Genomic DNA, 22,178 nt, shown 5'->3' with positions numbered 1-22,178 from the left:
AGTTAATTTGTACTTGTTCATTAAAGTGTACAGCTTCACATAATTTTTGCTTTTCTATGCTACTTGAATGCCGTTTTAGCCAAATCGAGACATATTTCTACTAAAAGCACCAATCATAAAATAATTGGTCGCTTTTGCCATTTAAATTTCTTTACTTATTAGGTGCACTATTATTCGCTGTGATGGGGAGAGAAAAAATTCTTTCATTCCGATGAGGCGTTTAATCCGGAGTATGCTGCGCGACCCTGACGCGAACGCAAAGTCAAAGCGGCTCTGGCAACAAGAAGCTAGACTACACAAGTAAGTGGAATGGGTCACCTTGCGGTAGCCATCCACGTTGCCCGTGCACAAAGTCACGCCCTTGGAGTTCGTTATCCCGTTCTCGCTTTAAATAGATAACTCTGTAAACAAAATTGTAGTGGATCTTCAGGCGCAGCAGCGGTCAGACGTGACTTACCAAGCAAGCCCGTAACTGTTAGTTTAATGCCGTGTACTGAAACAAAAACAACAAAAAAACTTCTAGTCTAGAATTTAGACACTCGTCATTTCTTCGAAGTTAACAAGATTAATTAGGAGAAAAAACATAGAAAACAGTAAAACAAACATGCATGTAGGTACATCAATAGTTACTAATTAATTATCATTAATACATTACCATGAAATGAAACCCAATAGCAGTATGTCATAACAATATTAAAGCTGGGATAAAGCATAAGTGTCTTTGAATAACCCAGATTTGCTTTGTCAGCCACATTCTGGCTAGTTTTAGCTGTCTGAAACAATGCCAAGAATTCCGACTGTTCAGCGATAGCGACATATTTCCTAAATTCAAAATTCCTGCCGCAAATCCGACAAAAATGCCAGCATTATCGGATATCATAGCACTTGCTACCGTCTATCTGTCTGATGCTTTGATGGAGCTGCAGAGGAAAACCATAAATGCGCTGGAAAATTGCTTTACACGGTATACGGGGCTCTGGACATGAAATGCATAAAAATGAGACCATATAACATGAAATTTTGGCAAATGACTATCGAGTTCGAGAGACAGTCAAAGCAGATGAAAGTACAAAGCAAAACAAACAAAAGACAGTTACACACAATAAAAAACGTTGAAATTGTCTTCTGATTTTGTATTTCTGTGTTCAACTAAAAATAAAATAAAATAAACGCTCGGAACAGGAAAGCTCCCTCGGCTAGAGCTACCTATCAAAATTAGACCTGAATTTAGGAAATACGAAATACTTGAACAATGAACGTAGCTTAAAATACGAACGGATCTACGTACCAAATGGCGAACTGTTTCCCTGATCATTAAGGAATGGTAACAAAGAAAACAAAACGGTTCGGATGAAAAATGAATATAAAAAAACAAACAACCCAGCGACCAAGTCATTTGTTTCGTTTTTGGGCTTCGCGTTTCCATTCGGCATATTCAGGTGGGGGGCGGGTAGGGAGAAGTTCTTCGCATTCATCATTCATGAGTAAGTCATGGCACAGACCAGCGTATTCTGCATAATTTTTAGCCAGGCCCTGCCTTTTCATAACTTTGTAGCAGTCTTGCCAAGTGTCCAAGGACGCTTTACCTTCATCAATGCAATACTTTTCTATTTGACGAAGGGTGAAGTCAAACCATTCACCAACCAATCCGTGAACAACTTCCAAAGCATCTTTAGTCACCTTAGCGCGTGCATAGAAGCGGAAGTTGCCTTTGTTGGTCGCAACACTCGCTATGTTATCTTCTTCTTTCTTCTTGATAACGCGCTGTTTTCTCTTATAGGTCGTTTTTTTTGCTGCTGCTGCTACTGCCTCCTCAGCCGCTTTTTGGGCAGCCAATTTTGTCCGTTGTCTACTCACCTTTGCTTGAAAGACTGGATCTGCCATCAGCCGTTCTTCAAATGGTACGAAATCCTTGGATCTATCTGGTATTTCCTGATCATGAAAATCCATGAACCCGAATAGGCATGAGTATACCATAAATATAGGATAGTTCGATGAACCTTTAAACCGAAGTTACCTCGAATGCAATTTTAATGCAGGCTGGTTTGGGCTTTATATTTTCTTCCATGTCTTCCCATTCCGTATCAGAAGATTCATGCACTTCATCAAATGCCGACAAAGCTATCGATTTCCCTTTTTTGGAATTCGAAAGGCTCAGTCCCTTGACGGATGAGAGTGGTTTGGGAGTAGTGACATTTTTGTCTGCAGACGTAGATGCAACAGTAGGAACCAATAGCTGTTGATCTTTAACGGTCTTGCTGATGACTTTTTGCATGGACGATTTCATGACATTCATATACATTGGACTCTGTGTCAAGGAGCGTGTTCGTTTTCTAGCAAAAGGGGCAGGAGTTGACGGATGCGAAGAGACTTTAGGAAGATTCTTTGGCGGAGTTGATTTATCTTTAGCACTAAACTGTGCCACTGTTTTTGGCGACTCTGGTGTGGTAGGTCTTGGAGATGGGGGTACACGCAAAGGGGCACCTTGTTTGTCTGGTACAATAGGTGACATGCTGAGTGTAACTCCGGCAAATGCACTCCCTCCTGCTACTATAGTGGAATTCTTCAAGGCAGGGTATCGATTAGTTGAAGTCATTTGCAAGCTGTTGGACTTGCGAGTTAACTGATTAAGTTCACGAGAAGAACGTGTTACTGTTTTCGGAGTCGGATGGCCGTCTTCTGCTTCAACTTCCTTTTCTATTCCCCCAATAGGGCGCTCATCTTCGAAAGCGTCTTCTTCCATTGAATCAAGATCAGTCGGGGGAGTTTCTTCAATCTACGTTATATAAGAATCGGCAATCCTTCAGATGAGAAGACGATAATTGATAAAACATAACTTACGACTTCGTCGATGGGTGGTAGACCATCTTCTGTAGCTGGGGTTGCTGGGGTACTGTCTTTGATAGTTGGAGTGCTAAAATTAAGAGATTTTCGCGTGCGTCTTTTGGGCGATAACGAAGCGGAAGAGACTCTAGCTTCGACTGGTGCTAAAATAGGCGAGGCGATTTCGAACAAGGACAATGATTTTTTTATCTGCATTGGCAAGATATCTTCAGAATCCTTTGTTACTTGGTCATCTATCCAAAATTGTTAAAAATATTTAAATCGCAGACTACAACTACTTTTTCCTGTTATAGAACTAACCTAATTCTGGATGTGGGATATTCTTCGGGCTAGGGTTTGATGTTACTGATGATATGTTGGCGATTCGGCTAGAACTGCTCGATCCTTGTCGCATTTCATTAGTAAGTTTTGATGGGGTTACGTTCAACGGGATACCAACTGCTTTATCCGAATGACTTCCTTCTATCCAGCATAACGACTAACGAGCATAAAAATCGGGGTTGACTAGATTATTTCTTAAGTTAATACAAACCTGCTTGCGTATGTTCGATTATCTTAAAAGCTGCCTTCGATGATCTCTTGGAATTTCGTCTGGAATTTTGTGGCATTTCATCCATTTCCATGACTGATTCCGTAGGACTCTTGTTCACCAATTGATGAGCTGACTCGTTTGTGTCCCTTCGTTCTGTACAGAAGAAGAAAAAAAATACAAACATATAATAGAATATATTATTTAAAAATTCACTATTAAAAATTTGTTTAACAAACTCGATTTTAGGGTAGGGGTTTTCCTAGCGCTTGTTTTCGGAGAAACAAACGCTTTATCGAAGGCTTGGCTAGAGCTACGTGTAACCCTTCCTAATTTCTCGGGCAGAGGCGAAGGAGTGTTCCGACGCAGAAGTTCACCGGTTTCTTCTGAGTCATTTCCTACAAAGCATAGTTATAAAAGAAGATTCTGATACACATAGGAAAATAAAAGCATTAGAAAATCTAGCATCTAGCAACCTTTTGATGTCCGTTCAGAAGCCGATGTAAACGATCTAATCGGGGACTTTCGCGACTGAAAGTCAACTGTCTGGCTGACGGTGGCCAAGAATCCAGATGAAGAAATTTTTTTCTTCGAGGGCATATGCCCGGGTCGGAGATATTCTTTATATTCCTGTGGACTATCCAATACTGAAGGGACATCAGAAGTTGAATTGCTAACGCTGCCTGAGGCAAAACTTTTCTCGTTTTGCAAAACACGTGGAATGGACTGATTTGTTTCGTTTTTTTCTCTAATTGAAATCGGTGAGTGCTTTGCAACATCTAGCAACTCTGAAGACTTTCTATTGATGACCTGGATAGTTGAACCAGGAGGTGAGAAATCATCTTCAATCAAGGAAGTTTGACTTGAATTTTGCGGCATTTCATCCATTTCCATGACTAATGCCGTTGGATTTTTGTTCACCAATTGACGAGCAGAATCGTCTGAGTCACTGCGATCTATATAGAGAAAAGTATATAGATATCCATATAAATATATAGATTTTTAAAAAATCATCATTAAAAATGTGTTTAACAAACTCGATTCTAGGGTACGGGTTTTCCTAGCGCTTGTTTCCGGAGAAACAAGCGTTATATCGAAGGCTTGGCTAGAGCTACGTGTAACCCTTCCCAATTGCTCGAGCAGAGGCGAAGGAGTGTTCCGACGCAGATCTTCGTCAGTTTTTTCTGAGGCATTTCCTACAAAGCGTAGTTATAAAAGAAGAGTCTTATACACATAGGAAAACAAAAGTATTAGAAAATATAGTAAACCTATTGATGTCCGTTTAGAATACTTCGATGTAGGCAACCTATTCGGAGACTTCCGCGACTGAAAATTAACGGTCTGGCTGAGGGTGGCCAAGAATCCAGTTGCAGAAACTTTTTTCTTCGAGGGCATATGTCCGGGTCGGTGATATTCTTTATATTCCTGTGGACTGCCCAATACTGAAGGGACATCAGAAGTTGAATTGCTAACGTTGCCTGAGGCAAAACTTTTCTCGTTTTGCGAAACAAACGGACTGGACTGGATTGTTTCGTTTTTTTCTCTTATTGAAATCTGAGAATGCTTTGTAACTTCTAGCAGCTCTGACGACTTACTGTTGAGGACCTCGATAGTTGAACCAGGAGGTGAGAAATCATCTGGGGATTCCAAGTCTGGCATGCCTTCGTACAATTCAGAATCACTGTTAGATGAAGGAGCATCAGATCGAATTTTAGAGGGCGTTTTCTCTATCTGCGAGTGGACTTCTAAGGGGATAGAAGGCATCGGTTCAAAGGCCGGGGACATTCGCGGGCTTTTCGCATGCCGTTCCGTAAGGATTGTAGATGATGTAATTGAGTGGTCCGTTGATTCATCTTCTGACAGGTTATCTTTATGTAACGAACGTTTATTCAAAATGCTTTTGAAGCCCGTAGACGAGGCCCGTTTCTTTTCTACGCCAGTTCCACGCTTTTTATAGCTGATATGCTCGGGGCTGTCTAGATGGGACAAAACACTAGCATTTTCCATGCTTGATGAATCATCTTTAATAATTGTTTTCATGACTTTCTTCCCTAGAGTTTCTGCAAAATCTGATACAGATGTATGATTCTCCAATCTCCTTGGGTGGTGAGAAAGTGTATCATCTGGGCTTCCTAATGCAGAAGCAATACTAGATTCATTCATCGTAACATTGCTTTCTTGTGGCTCTTGACTTTGAATTGCTTTTGTGAATGCACTAACTGACATCCTTTTCTTGATTTTTAATTCTGTCTTTTGTGGAATAACCAGATGAGGACTTTCTAGCTTGGAAGGAAATGCAACTGTGTCAGAAACGGAATCACTCAAAGACATTTCAATCTCTTCAGCATTAATTCTTTTAGAACCATTTCCATGATATTGCTCTTCATGGTCAGACTTTCTTTTCCAACCACTTCTCTGGCTGCTTTGAGAACTTCCAGCTAAAGGTGTGGATTCTGGAATTTCTGTGAGAGCTGAATTCTAAAACATATTTTTAAAAAACAAGTATATTTACGAAAAATATGCGAGAAACTGCAAATAATGTATCTGAATACCGGGGAAGACTTGTACAGCTCTTCGGGATTGGGTGAATCAACTAGTGTTGCATGATCAAAGAAGTTTTCAATTGCATGACGTGGTGTCATCGCCTCTACCCATTTACCAAGCTTTTCATCCTTCGCCATTTTCCCTCACATTGATTGAATACGTTCTGTATTGACACTGCCGACCGCTGCCGACCGACTTTCAAAGGAAGTTATTTTTTCGAAATAAAAAATTTTACAGTTGTACATTGCCTGCTGATAATAAAGGCCAGGCTAATTGAAGTCGAAAATGATTCAAACCGATAAAAAAAAAGATTACTATTATCTATTATTGAATTTAAACCTTAAATTCACATTGATTTCCTATACAATAATAATTATGTTAATTTAACACTGAGGTTTGTTAAAATATTTTATTATAATGGTTTTATTCTTTTATAGGCCAAAAATCATGCTGTTGGCGCTATATGACACACCAAAAGATAGAAAGTTGTAGGGAAACGGCTTCAGGGCGGCCCACATTTTACGAAGAACCTTTTCCCAGCTCCCGCCGAGAATATCATTAAAAAAAAGTAATATTATAATTAATTAATAACTATAGGTTTTTTCCAATCTAAAATTTTGAAATATCCAAAATCTTTATTTATTATTATCTTGACTTAGACTGAAGGTTAGCAAAAATACCGCTAAAATAAGTAAAGTCAGGTAAAATCATAGATTTGGCCATGGCGATATTTTTTGATCGATATCTTACGTGATAATGTCTACTTTTTCGATACTTGACACTTAAGATTAGTAGATAAAAAATTACAAGAAGTCAAGAAAAACGAAAATACTGAGTGTTAGCAGCTATCAGTGGTGTATTGATTTAGTATATTTGGTTCCAATTTGAAACAATTTTTGAATTATCAGCTCCGAATTTGACACTTTATTATGGTAAGTTCATATGATGCAATTTTAAAAAGGCTCCCTTAAAAAACATTTATTGAAGGGAGCAAACGCGTCGCAGCTTGAAAAAGAGATTGGATCTGAGCAATTCCCGACAAATGAACATTACTTCGGACTTGTTAATGTATTGTGAAAGAAAGAAACGAACAGGGTGTTGAAAACTATATACAATAACACTAGATTTTTTTTTTTTAGTTTGGAAATACTTGTTACTCTAACTCAGTACTTCAGGCTCTATATTTCTGCAAACCTTTTCGTGAAAAAGTCCTGGAATATAAAATGAAGAACAAGAGATCAAAGGAAACCTTATTGACATGTCTAGCTGATCTCTTTCACAATATAACTACTCAAAAGAAAAAAGTTGGAACCATTGCTCCTAAAAAATTCATTGCCAGACTAAAGAAGGAAAAAGGTAACAATAATTCTAAATTATTCAATATTAGAGCCTACATTCATGGTCTTAACATATTTAGAAGAATTTGATAATTATATGCAACAAGATGCCCATGAGTTCCTCAATTTCCTGATCAACCATATTAGTGAAATTATCACAGGTGTGTGGAAATAGATGTGTTATGTGTGTATAATTTACACTGTGTATACATTTAGTATGTTGTTCTTTCCATAATAGCTGAACGGCACCAATTAAATAATTCTGCGACTCCGACAACTAATGGAAAGGTGACAACTTCTAAAGAACCCTATAACGGTTCGACGTCTTTAAAATTTGATGGCAGTAGTGGGTCCACGACATCGACCGGAAACCAAGAATCTACATGGGTCCATGAAATTTTTCAAGGAATTCTTACCAGTGAAACACGCTGCCTAAACTGTGAAACTGTATGTATTCAGTTATTAGTTGGTATATTATTTTCGTAGAAAACCCCAGTTTGCTAAATACCAATGACTCACTAAATTATATATATTTTTTTTCTTTTCACTTTGCTAAATATAGGTAAGCAACAAAGAAGAAGATTTTTTTGACCTGCAAGTCGATGTTGACCAAAACACAAGTATTACTCATTGTTTAAGGACTTTTTCGTCCACGGAAACCCTTTGTACCGACAACAAATTCAAGTGTGATGTTTGTAGTTCTTATCAAGTAAGATTTGCCAAAAATCATAACATTTTAAAATTAATTTTTATACTTTCCTCATTGAACAGGAAGCCCAGAAATGTATGAGGGTGAAGAAACTTCCCCTGATTCTTGCATTGCATCTCAAGCGGTTCAAATACGTCGAACAATACAATCGTCATATTAAAGTATCACATCGCGTAGTTTTCCCGCTTGAACTTCGACTCTTCAACACCGTATAAATTTTTATGAAAAGAGCAGTTTTGTTTTTAAATTAAATTCTTAAGCATTTGTTTTGAATTACCAGTCTGAAGAATGCCCTGACAGATTGTATGACCTGGTAGCTGTAGTTGTCCATTGTGGAAGTGGACCTAACCGCGGTCACTATATCTCAATTGTCAAAAGTCACGATTTTTGGTTGTTATTTGATGATGACATAGTTGATGTAAGGTTAATTTCATAGTTACCATCTTTTTCTTGCTTAATATTATTTTATTATTTTATTTTTATGTTCAGAAAATAGATCCATCAGCATTGGAAGATTTCTATGGTCTAACATCAGACGTGCAGAAAGCCTCGGAAACTGGTTACATCCTCTTTTATCAATCTCGAGATACATCTTGAATCTCATCCGTACATGGGTACGAAGAGTTCTTGTTATCGATCAATTCCAAGACTTGTGGTTGCTAAACAGGAGAAGGAATAGTGATGAGAAGCATTTGATTATGCTTGATTAGAGACTTTTCAGTGAAAAGCATTCTCTTTGTAAATGATTAATATCCTAGTGGTATGTTAATAGTGATATTTCATTTGTTCAATAATAAAATATAAAATTCTGCTTCCTTTAAAAATTTACCACAAATATAGCTGTTGATTTGGTTGAATATGGTATTTTAAGATGGTGTTTTTATATGGGCCCTGAACGCACATGCTCAAAAGCAGACTTCTACGGAATAATATACTACAAACATTTTTTTTTTGAAAGTACTGATTTTTACGAGGTACTGGTTGACACCCCGACTCATCAGGCCTAATGCTTTTAAGGAAAAAGTAAAAGGTGCTATCACGAACATTTTTTTCAACGTTTATGGAGCTCATACACACAAATCCTTGCGGTTTTCCTACGCGTTTTTTTTGGTCAAACGCTAGGTACATGATTTCTGTACATCATCACAAAAATCCCCCAAAAGGATCGGAATCCCGTTTCCTGTACATTTCATCTACACATACAAACAACATCTTTCACCTTATCTTAAAGCCAATTCTTCCGATTTCTTTTTTTTTAGATTTTATTTAGAAGCTCCAAAAATTTGGAAGTGTGCTAATGAAAAAGCAAGCAACCTAACTAGTAACTGGTACGTTCTTTGTGACGTAGCTGAAGGACATTTTACTAAAGACCTGTTCCTGTTAGAAATGAAGATTTTACACGAAATTTATACGATAGAAAAATTCCTATAATGGTACGATTCAATAATGTACAGGGAAAAAAAAGTGTATCAATAGGCTAAGCATATAAAAACTGGTGTACTGTAAGACAAACGAGTGCAAAGCATTGGCTTACGAAGCAACAACAGGAAAGAAAAAACGTCGGCTGCAGTGCGCCGCGTTTCCATCAGGTGATCAGTATCAGTCGTTTTTTAAGCAATCATGGCCGCCTCCCGCCGGGTAAGTAGAATTTAATTCTTCACAAAAGAAATTACCTTTACTAGTCTCTGGTATTTGGCGAGTATTTTAGGACAAGTAAACTTTTTCCATTTAAGTCGTTGGAAGTTTTGCATTGTAAATTTATTCTTATTGATATAACCAGTAACATCAATTAAGTTTGGCAGTAATTGAGAAAAATAAAAAATAACCTTTCTTTTTGTACAATCCTCAAATGCAGACAACAACATTACTGAAATCTCTTGTAGGTTCTCAGTTGAGACCTTACTCAAAAGGAGTACGTACAGTAACTCTAATACCTGGAGATGGTATTGGTCCGGAAATTTCAGCAGCTGTTCAAAAAATTTTTGCAGTTGCAAAGGTTTAAATTTAACTTCAAATATTTCCGAGTGAATAAAATTTGTTATAATTTTTTTTTAAACCCAGGTCCCTATCGAGTGGGAGGTAGTTAGTGTTACTCCAGTGAAAGGCCCAGATGGAAAATTTGGTATTCCTCAAGCTGCAATAGATTCGGTTAACAAAAATACCATTGGGCTTAAAGGTCCATTAATGACTCCAGTTGGGAAAGGCCATAGATCTCTAAATTTAGCACTTAGGAAGTAAACAAAATCAGTTATTTAACACATTTAACAGAACAGTTTTTTCAAATAATGTGCTTTTTTTTTGTTAATTTAGGGAATTCAATCTGTATGCAAATGTACGACCATGTAGATCAATTGAAGGATACAAAACTCTCTATGACGACGTTGACGTTGTAACTATACGTGAGAACACTGAAGGTGAGTATTCCGGAATAGAACACGAAATTGTTGATGGCGTGGTGCAGAGCATCAAGCTAATCACGGAAGGAGCGTCGCGACGGGTAGCGGAGTTTGCCTTCGACTATGCTCGTAACAATGGAAGGCAAAAGGTTACGGCAGTCCATAAGGCAAACATTATGTAATACTCATAGAAAAAAACAAACAAAAAAAAACAGTTGATTCCATAAATCAATTGCCTACCCTTTACTTTTCTAGGCGTATGTCGGATGGTCTGTTCCTCCGCTGTTGTCGTGAGGCCGCTGAAAAAAATCCCGACATCCGTTTTGAAGAACGTTATCTTGACACTGTATGTCTGAATATGGTTCAAGATCCAGGCATGTACGACGTGCTTGTTATGCCTAATCTATACGGAGACATTCTCTCGGATCTCTGTGCTGGTCTTGTCGGAGGATTAGGATTGACACCGTCAGGCAACATTGGAACTCAGGGAGCCATCTTCGAATCCGTCCACGGAACGGCACCCGATATTGCTGGTCAAGATAAAGCCAATCCAACAGCCCTGCTGTTATCGGCTGTTATGATGTTACGCTACATGAATCTCCCCGAATACGCTGCCAAAATCGAACGAGCATGTTACTCTACTATTAAGGTAATTTGATTTTCCTTGAAATTTTCTTAATAGTCTGTTAAAACCCTTGCCTAATATGCTTTGTCTACTAGGAGGGGAAGTATTTAACTGCGGATTTAGGTGGTAAAGGAAAGTGCTCCGAATATACGGATGAAATTTGCCAGAAGATAGAAGCAGAGTAATTCCGTAACGCAATCGGTTCTTTCTTGTTTTAGAAGCTTGGCATACAATAAGTGATGTAACTAGTTGAGATGTGTCTGTTCTTAAATAGTAATATACCAAAATAGTTGCTTTACACAAATTTTTCTGTTTAGTTGCAAAGATAGTTTATTTCATTGCTTGTCTATTTCCAATTATTCCTAATAAATACCAGCATGGCAATTACTGCTACACAACAAGCAGCAGTTGCAGACATTTTCAGCAATGTGTTCATAGAACTGTTCAGAACAGCTGTCTAGAAGTTATGTTGCATCAGAAATTGTAGAATATTTAGGAGCTACATTAATGAGTTACCCATCCTCCTTGACTGCAGATAAAATTTGAGAATTTTCCAGTAATGTAATCTGTACTCCATTGTATGAGCTTGCAGAAGAGATTCAAAGTGTGGTTTTGCAATGCAAACAGAGCAACATCTGAACAAAAGAAAAAGACCACAAGTATCCGTTCTTTTGTTAAACTTCCTCCCTAAAGATAGGAAAGGACAGATCATAAATTTAAGTAACACAGGCTTAAGTAATTTTAAGTTACAAAAACTAACAAGAGATTTACTAAAAAGTTTAAAATTTATCATACACTGAACACCTCCTGTATCATTTCACTGAAGTTTTGCCCATTTAAAGTGGTCAAATCCACACTTTGGGCTCTGTAGCAAACTTCATTTCTGAGTGGTGAAAGGGAAAATTCATTGGCCAGTTGTCGCAAACTTGAAGCATTGCAAACCCACAAAGGATTGCTAAACTGAATGGTATCGAGCCTGTGTGGAATGTTGTCGAATTAACATCGCAAAAACGTCATGCAGTGTAAAGAAAACCAACGATGGGACATGCGGAACTGGTAATCCTTGCAACTGAATTTCTTCGCGTACAAAATTAGCGTATAGCTCTCGGCTTTGGGTCTGTAACTGTGAATCAACAATTTGTTCAGCTCCTTGTTCCGTCGATAAAGAATTTTCGTTTTCACTCGGGTCGTAAATTTTTCGCGCCATGCTTTTATTTGGAATATACAAAGGACCAATGGTGAATGGTGGATCGAAACTCCAATCGGCAACTTCGGTTCTTACATACCAAAACAAATCAAATCAAACGAGTTGATACTTGATAGGTACAAACTACAAACTACAAACCCTCATCTCACCAAGAAGGACTCTTTCCTCTGTTAAAAATTAAATTATTAATGCAATTTTATATAAGAAAAAAAAAAAAAATCAGCTGTACAAATTAAATTGTATTATCCTATACTTTTTTATGCTTCCGGAATCTTGACCTAACAGAGTAAGAGTAACTAGGGCTCGGCCCCGATTACCTGAACCCCAAAAAACCGCACCGACCTACCCGAAAAATGGCCGATCGGTTACTACCCGGGTAGGTAGTTTTCAAGCGGTTCAGTTCGGTTCAAAATACCCGGTGAAACCGATAGACCTGATGCCATCTTGAAAAATGGCGGATGCGTGGCACCAAAATACAAAACCATGAAAAATACGATGAATTACCCGAATTTTAAGCTTAAATAAAATTTCTGGGTAAGAATCGGGGCAAAACTCGGGTAATCGGGTCAGAAAGCAGTGTAATCGGGGTAATAAACCGGGTTTTTGGAACTGATTGGTTTCGATTGGGAAAGGCAGAGTCATGGAGCCCTGGTTGGTTCACGCTGACTAGAATCCCTATACCAGGTTTCGTTGGTCTTTGTGTCTAAAATTTCGACGGTTTTGGGGCGGGGCACGTGGTGGAAATTAGAATCAGAGTCATCTATCGAGAGAAACTGAGATTATTCAGGCTATTGTCAGTGTTTCTTTTCGAACTTCAATTTTTCAGGTGTTGTCTGTTCCGTTCGTTTCTCTTATCACTGTCGTGATTGGCTGTTGAAGTTTTCAAGCACGTTTCCTGATTGGTGCATTCATCACACACCCGCTGGCTGCTGTTTCCGAAATTAGACACAACGACAGACGATTTTCCACATGTCGTGAACCAACCAGATTTCCATGACTCTGGAAAAGGATACCCCCCTTGCTTGGTAGTGCGTCAGATTTCCGCATGGCTGCAGCACTATCGGAGAACTCGTCCTTAGAAAATACGGATGAACAATGGCAAGATAGGTTACTGAGAACTATAGCCACTTCAGACAAAGATAAACAAACCAACGTTTGTTTCACCTTTTCACTTGTATCTGTACGCAGTTGCATTTTTATCCGGCTTTTTTTCATTTAAAAGACATGAGTGTTCCTACACAAACTCCTTCAAAAAATAAAAAAAATTAAAAATATATAAAAAAATTTTTTTTTTTTTTTTTTTTTTTTTTTTTTTTTAAAAAAAAAAATTATTTTTTTTTTTTTTTTTTTTTTTTTTTTTTTTTTTTTTTTTTTTTTTTTATAAAAAAAAAAAAATTTTTTTTTTTTTTTTTTTTTTTTTTTTTTTTTTTTTTTTTTTTTTTTTTTTTTATTTAAAGGGGGGGAAGAAGGGGAAGATTTTTTTTTTTTTTTTTTTTTTTTTTTTTTATTATTTTTTTTTATAAAATTTTTTTTTTTTAAAAAAAAAATTATTAAAAAAAAAAAAAAAAAAAAAAAATTTTTTTTAAAAAAAATAAAAAAACTTTTTTTTTTAATTTTTTTTTTTTTAAATTATTCTAGGTGAACACTGCTTTAATATTGCTGAAAATACTAATTTTTATGTTTTTTTTATTTTATTATTTCTATTCCAGCATTTATCATTTCTTCACAAGTATATACAAAATTTTGAAAGGCATCTAGAACAATTTCGTGAATATAAACAAGCAGTTCCAACCTTTGGTGCCATCCTACTGAATGAAGAACTAACCCATGTATAATTAAATATGAATTTGGTTACATAAAAAATTTGTCCATGACAATTAATTCTTTAAAATAAACCAACAGGTTTTGCTGGTTCAGGGGTTTTGGTCCAAGAGTTCATGGGGATTCCCCAAAGGTAAAGTTAACGAAGGAGAGGATCCAGCTCGCTGCGCAGTGCGTGAAGTTTTAGAAGAGACGGGATTCGACATATCTCACCTGATTTCCGCCAAAGAATTTTTAGAAACGACCGTCAACGATCAATTAACTCGACTTTATATCGTACCCGGTGTGCCCCATGATACCAAATTCATACCCAGAACGAGGAATGAGATAAGAGCCGTACAGTGGTTTTCAGTCGCCGACCTTCCGAATTGCAAAAAAGACGCCATGACTAAAGTTCGACTAGGAATCGGTTCGTCGTCCTTTTTCATGGTCTTTCCATTTGTCAGGTATGTCTTCGTGTTTTATTTAGGCCTTGATTTATCCTTCTACGATGGGGATGTCCTTCTTTCTCATGTTGCTTGCGGTCTACCAGACTGATACGAAACTGGGTATCTTGTCGAATGACTTACAAACAGCAACAGCCTGGAAATGGCAACAGTCGAAAGGCAAAACAGAGGCGAAAATCCCTAGAAGAGCAGTCCATAACCGGTATTCTTCAAAGGCACTCTAAACCGAATTCAGTGAGCGTTCTTTTTCTGTTCAGAGAAAACTACTTTTGCTTGCTTTTTCCCCGTTTACTGAACATGGCGTTCCGTCCTTTTTTTTTTTTTTATTTGCAGGAAGATGATACTAGCAAAGTTGCTTTGAGTCCAAATACCGAGCAGCTTTATCAGCGACTTTCTAAGTCAGCCGCACACTCCTCTTCATCAACTTCTACCAATACACTTCAAGGACTTAGCGTTAAAAAAACAAAGCATCCATCACGTCGCCAGTTATTCACGGGTAAGTCTTGTACATAGTGTTCAGATTTTTTTTTTTTATAAAGCAAGTGAAATTGTAAAAAAAAAAGTTATCATTACATCATGTGTTCTCTGAATTTTGCAGACAAAATACAAAAGCCCGTTACTCCGCAGGGAGGTACAGCAACAACAAGCCCAGTCGTGATCGGCGATAGGTTCGATCCAGCCAAACAGGTCTGCTACGTCGCTCCATCTTGGCTTAACTTCAAGCTCAACGTAGAACCTATTTTGGCATGTTTTGACTAGGCTTATGTTTGTGTCTCAGACGTACGACCTCGTCAGATTTTGTCATTCTCATTAATTTTTCTTGCTATTCAATAACGTTTAATCAAGGATAAAATACGACACGCAAAATTTTTGCGTACAAATATATATTTTCTTTTCTGTAATAAATCCATGGAAATTAGCATTTGGTTTGTTTACAACTTGGCCCTGCTATTAACTTGATGAACCACTTTATCTTGAATAAGTTGCTCTATTTCTTCTGTTTTGTAACCCATTTCCACGAGTACTTCCCTACTATTCTCGCCAATTGATGGCTCTTCTATATTACCTAGATCAAGAGCCGGTGTACGACTAAGACGAGGGGCGGGTGCCGGATCATACTTGCCTTTCGCGTTGCGAATAAAACTGCCTCGAAATGCATTATGCTGATGAAGAGGGGCATCGCCTAGACCCAATACCGGTGTAACGCACGCGTCAGTTTGATCAAAGATGGCTTGCCATTCCGCCTGAGTTTTCTGTAAGAAAATGCTGGCCATTTGATTATTCGCCACTTCTAGGTCATTAGGAAACTGGTCGGGGACATTTTCGACTCCAGCATTAGCCAACTGGTTGATTAACTCTTGATAGAACTGAGGTTCCAAAGCTCCAACAGTCATGTATTTATCATCTTTTGTTTTGTACGTTTCGTAGTAATGAAGGCCTCCATCGAACCTACCATATGAGGCAGAAGTAGATAAGTCCTCTTTCGGTGTAATATGGTAAAATAGTCGTTACCAACTCTTTCCGCGAACCCCACTCCATACAGGCATATCTTGCGACTTGAAGATCCAAGACCCAACATAAGCTGCTCCCTCAACCATGGATGCATCAATTATTTGGCCCATATTTGACCTCTCTCTTTCAAATAATGCCATGGCTATACCCATTGCACAAAGTAAGCCACCCCCAGCAAAATCAGCTAACAAGTTCTGTGGCGGAATCGGATTACTGCCATGTCTTCCGAGAAGTGAAAGCAGTCCTAGTAAATGTAACGGAAAACAAAAATAAGAAACTGAAAAGCAAAAACAAAAACGTTATAGTTGACACTAGAATACCGGTCAAAGCAACGTAATTTATGTCATGCCCTGCCATAAGAGAGTACGGTCCACTCTGCCCAAATCCTAATTTTTCCAACAATGAGAAAGAAAAATAACAGTTATAGTCGTGAGATAATCGAAACCTTGACGCTGTTATTCGTGCTCACCGGTAAGTCGGGCATATATCAAACGTGGATTTTGGCTAAGTAAAGTTGACGGACCAAGACCAAGTTTTTCCATAACCCCTTCAGAGAAAATATATAAGATGGAAATAGCTACAAATAGGAATTGAAATATTATGCCTGGTCTGAACGGCTCAATAAGGACATCGGCTTCAGAGCATAACCTATGGACGACGGCGATTCCTTCAGGGGATTTAAGATTCAAGGCAATAGATCGCTTTCCTCTTCCTTGTCGATCTAATGGCGGTGCATTGGCCTACCGTGAAGGTAAAGTATTTATGACACAATTAGATAGATGGACCTTAATGCATTGATAGCTCAAACATTTATGGTATAGTTGAAGGAACACACAAATTCTTTAAGACCAATGGATGGTATCTTAAGGTTTATGGCTCCAGGTACAGTGAAACAATAATAGGACAAAAAAAATATATATATATAGTTTAAAATATTTATGGCACACCTACCTAACACTAATGTGGGGATGATATGCATACAAATCAATATATAAACCAAGAATCATGTTACAATTTACCTTGTCTACTCTGATGACATCTGCACCAAAATCACTTAGAATCATTCCTAAATTTAAGAGTAGTTTAGTTGGTTCAAATTATTTATAGAATCATAGAAAATGTCAATTAACACTTGCCACAAAAAGGTGCAGGGGCCAATCCTGCCATTTCAATAACTTTAATTCCCTTTAGTGCCATTATAATAACTTCAGCCAATTTTACAAAAAATTATATTGTATTGGGAGTATTTGAGACTTGAAACGGATTTGGTTTTCTACTGCAGACGAATTTTTTATAGAAATCCTACCTTCAAGCCAAGATTTAAAATCAAATACCACCTAACAATAAAATTATGCACCTATATTTTCAATAGACCTTTTTACATTAATAGTGCAACAAAATCTGTCGATATAGACCGTCGAATGACGGGTATTTGTCCTCTGGGCCCTATAGGAGGAAATGAAAATAATATATTTAATAAGTTAGTTAGTTTTATTACAAAATCTTTGGAATCGTACTATACCTCTGTGCTGATATAATACAAAAATTTCATCTCCAAAAAGCGTTATTTTCAGGAAACTTTTGAAAGGTACTTGTTTACCTTCCACAACACCCCTCCCCGTATTACAACGTAGAACAAAAGCAGACGTTTTCTAAGAAATTCGTTTCCTATGAATAAGTCCTTTACATAATCAGATAACTTAAAAAGACTAATGTGTCAAATAACCATTACCGACATCACAAACACACTACTCATGACAAAAAACAAAACAGTTTACACTACAGTCACTAGTCAAGTCAATCATTAACGTCGCACAGTACATTTAAACAAGTACCTTTCAAAAGTTTCGGAAAATAACAGCTTTTGAATAAAATTTTTATTATACAGCACAGAGGTATAGTACACGATTCCAAAAGATTTTTAAAAAACAACTACAACAATTAAATATATTATTTCATTTCCCTCCTATAGGGCCCGAGAGGACAAATACCGCAGGTCGGAATTCAGCCTTGGCAACTCAGCATCCGATCTTGGTCTATGGGCTAATCTCAATAATGATAAATAAAGTTCTACCGACAGTCAATCTGGAATCTTCTCTTATCTTCGTCTGCATATGCTCTCAATTGTTTTGGAAAAGATGTGGCTATAGTTAGAATCAACCGAAAACAGGTAGACAATTATGGACTTTCGACTTACCTGTCTCCTGGTCCTGGTTGGTACGTAGAATGGTCTAAGATTAGATGGCCAAACTACTACAGTACTCCCGGCGTCACTTTTCGCGAACCCGATTTTTGATCTCGCTCCCTCCAAAAGTGCTGCACCAAGCGGAGTTCTGATTGAACTAACAAGAAAGATAGAGTTTTCGAATACTAGCACCAAGCGGACGTCTAGAAAGGTGTTGTAGAGCATGAGATCTCCGCATGGTGCAGCACTTTTGGAGGGAGCGAGTCCGAAAACCCTTAAAAATCGGGTTTGCGAAAAGTGACGTTGGGCGTGGCTTATTTACAGGCGTTTTACATGGAGTTCTCAAACCATGTAATCTTTCTTAATGACTGGTACGGAGGGCGATGTTAGTGAATAGCCACTTTATTTTCTTGTTGGTTCCTGGGGTTGCCAGAAAAGAAAAGTCAGGCTATGGTCGTAGTCGATCGGCCCCGCGTAGAACCGGTGCGGGGATTTTGTTTTCGGTGCTCGGTGCGAAGATCGCAGTGCGCGGTGCCACCCCGAATTCAATGAAAAGCATTACCGGGCATTACTAAAATGTAAAACTTATCACACCCCTTTTTCTTCCCCTTCTATCCTTGCTTTCTTCCCTATTTCTACGACGAAATTTTTTTCGTTCCTTTTCCATATGAGAGATTATTTGTTTTCGTTTTTTTGGCAATATATAAATGATATAGCCTCATTACTTAAATATATATGTATTATTCTTACATACTTCTATATTTTGCTTGTTTTACATTATAGTTATACGTCTTGTTTTTGTTTGGCGCCGCAGTTCTACAGAAAAAAAAAAAAAAAAAAAATAAAAAAAAAAAAAAAAAAAAAAAAAAAAAATTATTAAAAAAAATTTTTTTTTTTTAAAAAAAAATTTTTTTATAAAAAAAAAAAAAAAAAAAAAAAAAAAAAAAAAAAAAAAAAAAAGGGGGAATAAAAAAAATTTAAACCCGAAACCGCGATGTGAATTGCCTCTATGGTGGCGGTGCTTCCAGAGCGCACCGTATAAGAAATCCCCACACAGAGCTTCCCCGGTCTTCCTATTATTTTTGGAAGGCCATGCAGTGTCCCCGATTTCATGGCGACCGGGGCCGACGTCAAACCGTTGGTTTGGACTGGTTTGGACCGTTTGGTACTGACGTACTGTACTGTGCTCGGCTGCTTGCTATACATTTGTAGCACACAAACGTCACGGCACGGCACACTTATGGAAGGTAGATTCATAGTGTAGATTGTACCGAATGTACTCAGACAGATAGCGGCCACTTTCGTTTGGTCTAGAAACAGTTAATTGCCTTTGTTGTAAGAAATCTCGAATTTGTTTACTAGTAGGTCAAAGGGAAAAATACCTGTGATATAAAATTAAATAGTTTGTTTTCGTCTATTTTCTTACACTGAATGTTTACAGAACATCACATCAGCAAACAAAGTGGGAGAGACATTTGATTATCTCCTTATTGAGGTTCTCTTGAAGCTTTATCCTTTTAAGTCTTGTACTGTTAAAACGTGAACCTGTAAATATGTCAGATAACTTTAGAGCCAGAGATATTGCTCTGAAAGCACAAAAAAAGATTCTCAGTCGAATGTCTAGTAAAGGTGTAGCAAAAGTCTTTGTTGATGATAGAATGGGTTCTCTACTTGATAATGTTTATAGGCTCTGCAAAACCTATGTAAGTAGGCTACCACTAAACATATTGTAAGCATGTGAAATTATATTAATTATTTTCTTTTAGACTCAAAATAAAAAAGAAGCAGAAAAGATAGTGAAGAATATCATAAAAATAGTAACAAAAATAGGCTTATTAGCCAGAAATGAACAATTCAGCCAAGATGAATTGGTCATTGCATCAGATTTCCAAAACAAGTTTCACAAAGCCGCAAAAACAGTTATATCATTTTTCGAGGTGGATTTCAGCTATGACCAAAAATTTTTAACCCAAGTATTTAATTTTGTAAGTATTTCATGAATTTGTTGATTGAACTAATTTGTCTAATTGTTGCTTTACAGCTTTTGACTGAATGCAAGAACTTATTGAAACAAATAGTACAATCACATCTAACTGACAAAAGTCTAGGCAGGATTGATTTGGTTTTTAGTTTTTTTTCTAATCCTGCATTTTTGGATAATGTTTTCAAAAAAAATTCTGAGTACAATGAAATAATGACCAAAATCATAGTGGACATGCATAGTGCACTTGAACAGGGAGAGCTATAAACTTTTCATTGTATTTTATTTATAATCCAGTGATTATGTATAGTGCCTTCATGAAAACATAATTCCCATAGATATCAGAAATGCTATCATTCACCAAGGACTTTCCATTTGTTTGTATATGCTCATTTTCAACTTATATTGTAATGCCTTACATTCCATTCACTTTGCTTTGACATCTGTTTGTGAACGAAAAGGAAAAGTGTGTATCGGAATCCCTAGTTTCCGTTCTATTTATCTTTGCTTTGCTTTTAAGATGGTGGGGCTATAAAATTATACCTGTTTAATGTATTTTCTTTCTTAATTCGCAACGACGTGCCAGTCGACATGGATATTACGTTATGAATTATGTTTCTTACGCTTTGATTAGGATTTCTACCAAGTGGGCTCGTACAAATGTACGCTTATGACTTATGACTTCTAAGACGTGTACTTTAATACACCACTTACGCTTAAAGCATATGTATAATTCTTGTTCTTGTCGTACCATGTGCCATCTTCATAATTGCCGTTCTTGCAGGTTTGCCTTTACCTGACAACTAAAAACCATAGACTGACATTGTAATAGTCTGGTGGAACTCCATTTTATGCGTTCGAAAACTACTGGTATGAGTTTTGAGACAAGAATTTTTTGTTTGTTTTTGCGTTCTATAGATATACCCCAGATAGACCTAATAGATGGAAGTAAAAAATTTCATTCTTTTTCAAACTTTTTTGTTTATCAATATTTTTTCATAATGGATAGCCCTTACCAAAAGCTATCCATTTCTGTAAAATTTATTAATTTCAGGCTTATAGTTACCCGATAATAATAATTTTAATTTCATATATGACTGTAAGGAGAGTATTACTCGCTACCCGTTAAACCGCACCGACCTACCCTAAAAATGGATAATAAATACCCGATCCGATAATGACCATAACGAGGAATGGAAGGTGACTCAGTTTTCTGTTGCAAAAATTTTTCTTGTTAGCCTTGGGGGCAGGGGAGTCTACCAAAAATATACTCTAAACTTTTTCGAAACATTTAACATAACAATTACCTGGGGCAAAACAAAAAAGGTATCTGGACTTAAATTACCCAACCCCACTTATGATGGTTGCCGCCAAACCCTCCCGAACTCCGAACTATTTAAAAAAGTAAACAATTTATATTTTCTACCCACAGATGGTCATGTTAGACAACTGTCAACTGTCAACTGTCCCATGTTAGACAGTGCCCTAAAAAATAGATGAAATCGTGATAAAAAATTTTTTCTTATTAAATTGTGATTCTATTTACTTTCCGCACATGGTGCAGAAATTTGAAACACCTTTTTCAATTACATTTCTGGTAGTGAATGAAATAAGAATCTGTGCGAAAAATTCGCAATTTTTTTTCTCTTAGAGCTACATTTATTCATATTTTTTAACTATACTATTTACGTTTAGTTATTTTAAGTAACTAGCTGACTTATTCAAGGATGTAGTCTGAAAAGAAAAATTATTCCTTTTTTTGGGGTCATATTGTACAAAAACCAGGGGTAAAATTAGACAATTAGTGGGAGTGTTCAGCGTTGCCAACTACTTTTGGCCGTTTTCCCGAATTTGTCGTTTAAAAAATCCCGGAACGATCCCGGTTTCTGATTTTTCTCAAAAATCCCGGAAATGGATGGGAAAAATCCCGGTTTTCAGTTTAAATGACTTTAAATGCTGTTTTTGCTGTTTTTTGAACGACGGAAACACTTGCTTGTTTATTGGAAGACAAATACTGCATTGAACGAACAAGATCTCTCTGG

At 37.1% G+C, this 22,178-nt stretch overlaps 7 protein-coding genes across 16 annotated transcripts; 4 read left to right on the top strand and 3 right to left on the bottom strand.

Annotated features, from left to right (window-relative positions):
* Positions 1–1,118: 1,118 nt before the first annotated feature.
* On the bottom strand, positions 1,119–6,162 carry LOC116931975 (mucin-5AC). 3 transcript variants are annotated; one of them, XR_006646437.1, is made up of 11 exons: positions 5,926–6,161; positions 4,642–5,851; positions 4,411–4,569; positions 3,850–4,329; positions 3,613–3,771; positions 3,377–3,529; positions 3,145–3,306; positions 2,842–3,077; positions 2,018–2,776; positions 1,289–1,932; positions 1,119–1,206 (listed from the first exon to the last, which is right to left on the bottom strand). XR_006646437.1 is itself a non-coding variant. In XM_045173319.1 (10 exons), the coding sequence occupies exons 1-10, from the start codon at positions 6,052–6,054 to the stop codon at positions 1,393–1,395; spliced, it is 3,984 nt and encodes a 1,327-aa protein (XP_045029254.1). In that variant the 5' UTR covers positions 6,055–6,162; the 3' UTR covers positions 1,119–1,392. The 3 variants fall into 3 exon arrangements, 2 of the variants coding, with proteins under 2 accessions (XP_045029254.1, XP_045029253.1); XM_045173319.1 differs by having other exon boundaries at positions 1,119–1,932; positions 3,145–3,303; positions 5,926–6,162; XM_045173318.1 differs by having other exon boundaries at positions 1,119–1,932.
* A 526-nt stretch (positions 6,163–6,688) lies between these two features.
* LOC116932075 (ubiquitin carboxyl-terminal hydrolase 46) lies at positions 6,689–8,787 on the top strand. 2 transcript variants are annotated; one of them, XM_032939799.2, is made up of 9 exons: positions 6,689–6,849; positions 6,905–6,985; positions 7,057–7,273; positions 7,338–7,415; positions 7,493–7,701; positions 7,817–7,963; positions 8,026–8,172; positions 8,244–8,381; positions 8,453–8,787. In XM_032939799.2, exons 1-9 carry the CDS (start codon positions 6,847–6,849, stop codon positions 8,558–8,560), a joined length of 1,128 nt encoding a protein of 375 aa, XP_032795690.1. In that variant the 5' UTR covers positions 6,689–6,846; the 3' UTR covers positions 8,561–8,787. The 2 variants fall into 2 exon arrangements, with proteins under 2 accessions (XP_032795690.1, XP_045029268.1); XM_045173333.1 differs by having other exon boundaries at positions 7,335–7,415.
* Positions 8,788–9,447: 660 nt separating this feature from the next.
* LOC116932081 (probable isocitrate dehydrogenase [NAD] subunit alpha, mitochondrial) lies at positions 9,448–11,288 on the top strand. Its single transcript, XM_032939810.2, has 6 exons — positions 9,448–9,601; positions 9,819–9,959; positions 10,025–10,197; positions 10,274–10,537; positions 10,615–11,008; positions 11,080–11,288. Exons 1-6 carry the CDS (start codon positions 9,584–9,586, stop codon positions 11,167–11,169), a joined length of 1,080 nt encoding a protein of 359 aa, XP_032795701.1. The 5' UTR covers positions 9,448–9,583; the 3' UTR covers positions 11,170–11,288.
* An 8-nt stretch (positions 11,289–11,296) lies between these two features.
* LOC116932114 lies at positions 11,297–12,500 on the bottom strand. Of its 5 annotated transcripts, XM_032939858.2 has the most exons (6): positions 12,445–12,500; positions 12,271–12,358; positions 12,022–12,192; positions 11,780–11,960; positions 11,501–11,671; positions 11,297–11,441 (listed from the first exon to the last, which is right to left on the bottom strand). In XM_032939858.2, exons 3-6 carry the CDS (start codon positions 12,189–12,191, stop codon positions 11,331–11,333), a joined length of 633 nt encoding a protein of 210 aa, XP_032795749.2. In that variant the 5' UTR covers position 12,192; positions 12,271–12,358; positions 12,445–12,500; the 3' UTR covers positions 11,297–11,330. The 5 variants fall into 5 exon arrangements, with proteins under 5 accessions (XP_032795749.2, XP_032795746.2, XP_045029314.1 ...); XM_032939855.2 differs by having other exon boundaries at positions 12,022–12,261; positions 12,330–12,470; XM_045173379.1 differs by having other exon boundaries at positions 11,789–11,960; positions 12,022–12,485.
* Positions 12,501–13,819: 1,319 nt separating this feature from the next.
* LOC116932053 (m7GpppN-mRNA hydrolase) lies at positions 13,820–15,377 on the top strand (the record flags this gene model as incomplete). Its single annotated transcript, XM_045177624.1, has 5 exons — positions 13,820–14,020; positions 14,094–14,458; positions 14,545–14,692; positions 14,792–14,954; positions 15,057–15,377. Coding segments are annotated over 5 exons (1,038 nt in total), but the record flags the coding sequence as incomplete, so codon positions are not given.
* On the bottom strand, positions 15,326–18,265 carry LOC116932063 (alpha-methylacyl-CoA racemase). 2 transcript variants are annotated; one of them, XM_032939785.2, is made up of 8 exons: positions 17,345–17,370; positions 17,107–17,276; positions 16,990–17,036; positions 16,575–16,710; positions 16,440–16,517; positions 16,291–16,356; positions 15,971–16,214; positions 15,326–15,907 (listed from the first exon to the last, which is right to left on the bottom strand). In XM_032939785.2, exons 2-8 carry the CDS (start codon positions 17,165–17,167, stop codon positions 15,391–15,393), a joined length of 1,149 nt encoding a protein of 382 aa, XP_032795676.2. In that variant the 5' UTR covers positions 17,168–17,276; positions 17,345–17,370; the 3' UTR covers positions 15,326–15,390. The 2 variants fall into 2 exon arrangements, with proteins under 2 accessions (XP_032795676.2, XP_032795683.2); XM_032939792.2 differs by lacking the exons at positions 17,107–17,276; positions 17,345–17,370 and adding an exon at positions 18,168–18,265.
* Positions 18,266–19,344: 1,079 nt separating this feature from the next.
* LOC116932130 (tumor necrosis factor alpha-induced protein 8-like protein) lies at positions 19,345–20,857 on the top strand. 2 transcript variants are annotated; one of them, XM_045173316.1, is made up of 4 exons: positions 19,385–19,402; positions 19,597–19,858; positions 19,922–20,128; positions 20,197–20,857. In XM_045173316.1, exons 2-4 carry the CDS (start codon positions 19,709–19,711, stop codon positions 20,401–20,403), a joined length of 564 nt encoding a protein of 187 aa, XP_045029251.1. In that variant the 5' UTR covers positions 19,385–19,402; positions 19,597–19,708; the 3' UTR covers positions 20,404–20,857. The 2 variants fall into 2 exon arrangements, with proteins under 2 accessions (XP_045029250.1, XP_045029251.1); XM_045173315.1 differs by having other exon boundaries at positions 19,345–19,858.
* The last annotated feature ends 1,321 nt before the right edge of the window (positions 20,858–22,178 follow it).

This window comes from Daphnia magna, linkage group LG1, assembly GCF_020631705.1.
Source record: "Daphnia magna isolate NIES linkage group LG1, ASM2063170v1.1, whole genome shotgun sequence".
In the NCBI taxonomy this organism is placed as follows: Eukaryota; Metazoa; Arthropoda; class Branchiopoda; order Diplostraca; family Daphniidae; genus Daphnia; species Daphnia magna.
This window is presented reverse-complemented; position numbering and strand designations above follow the sequence as displayed.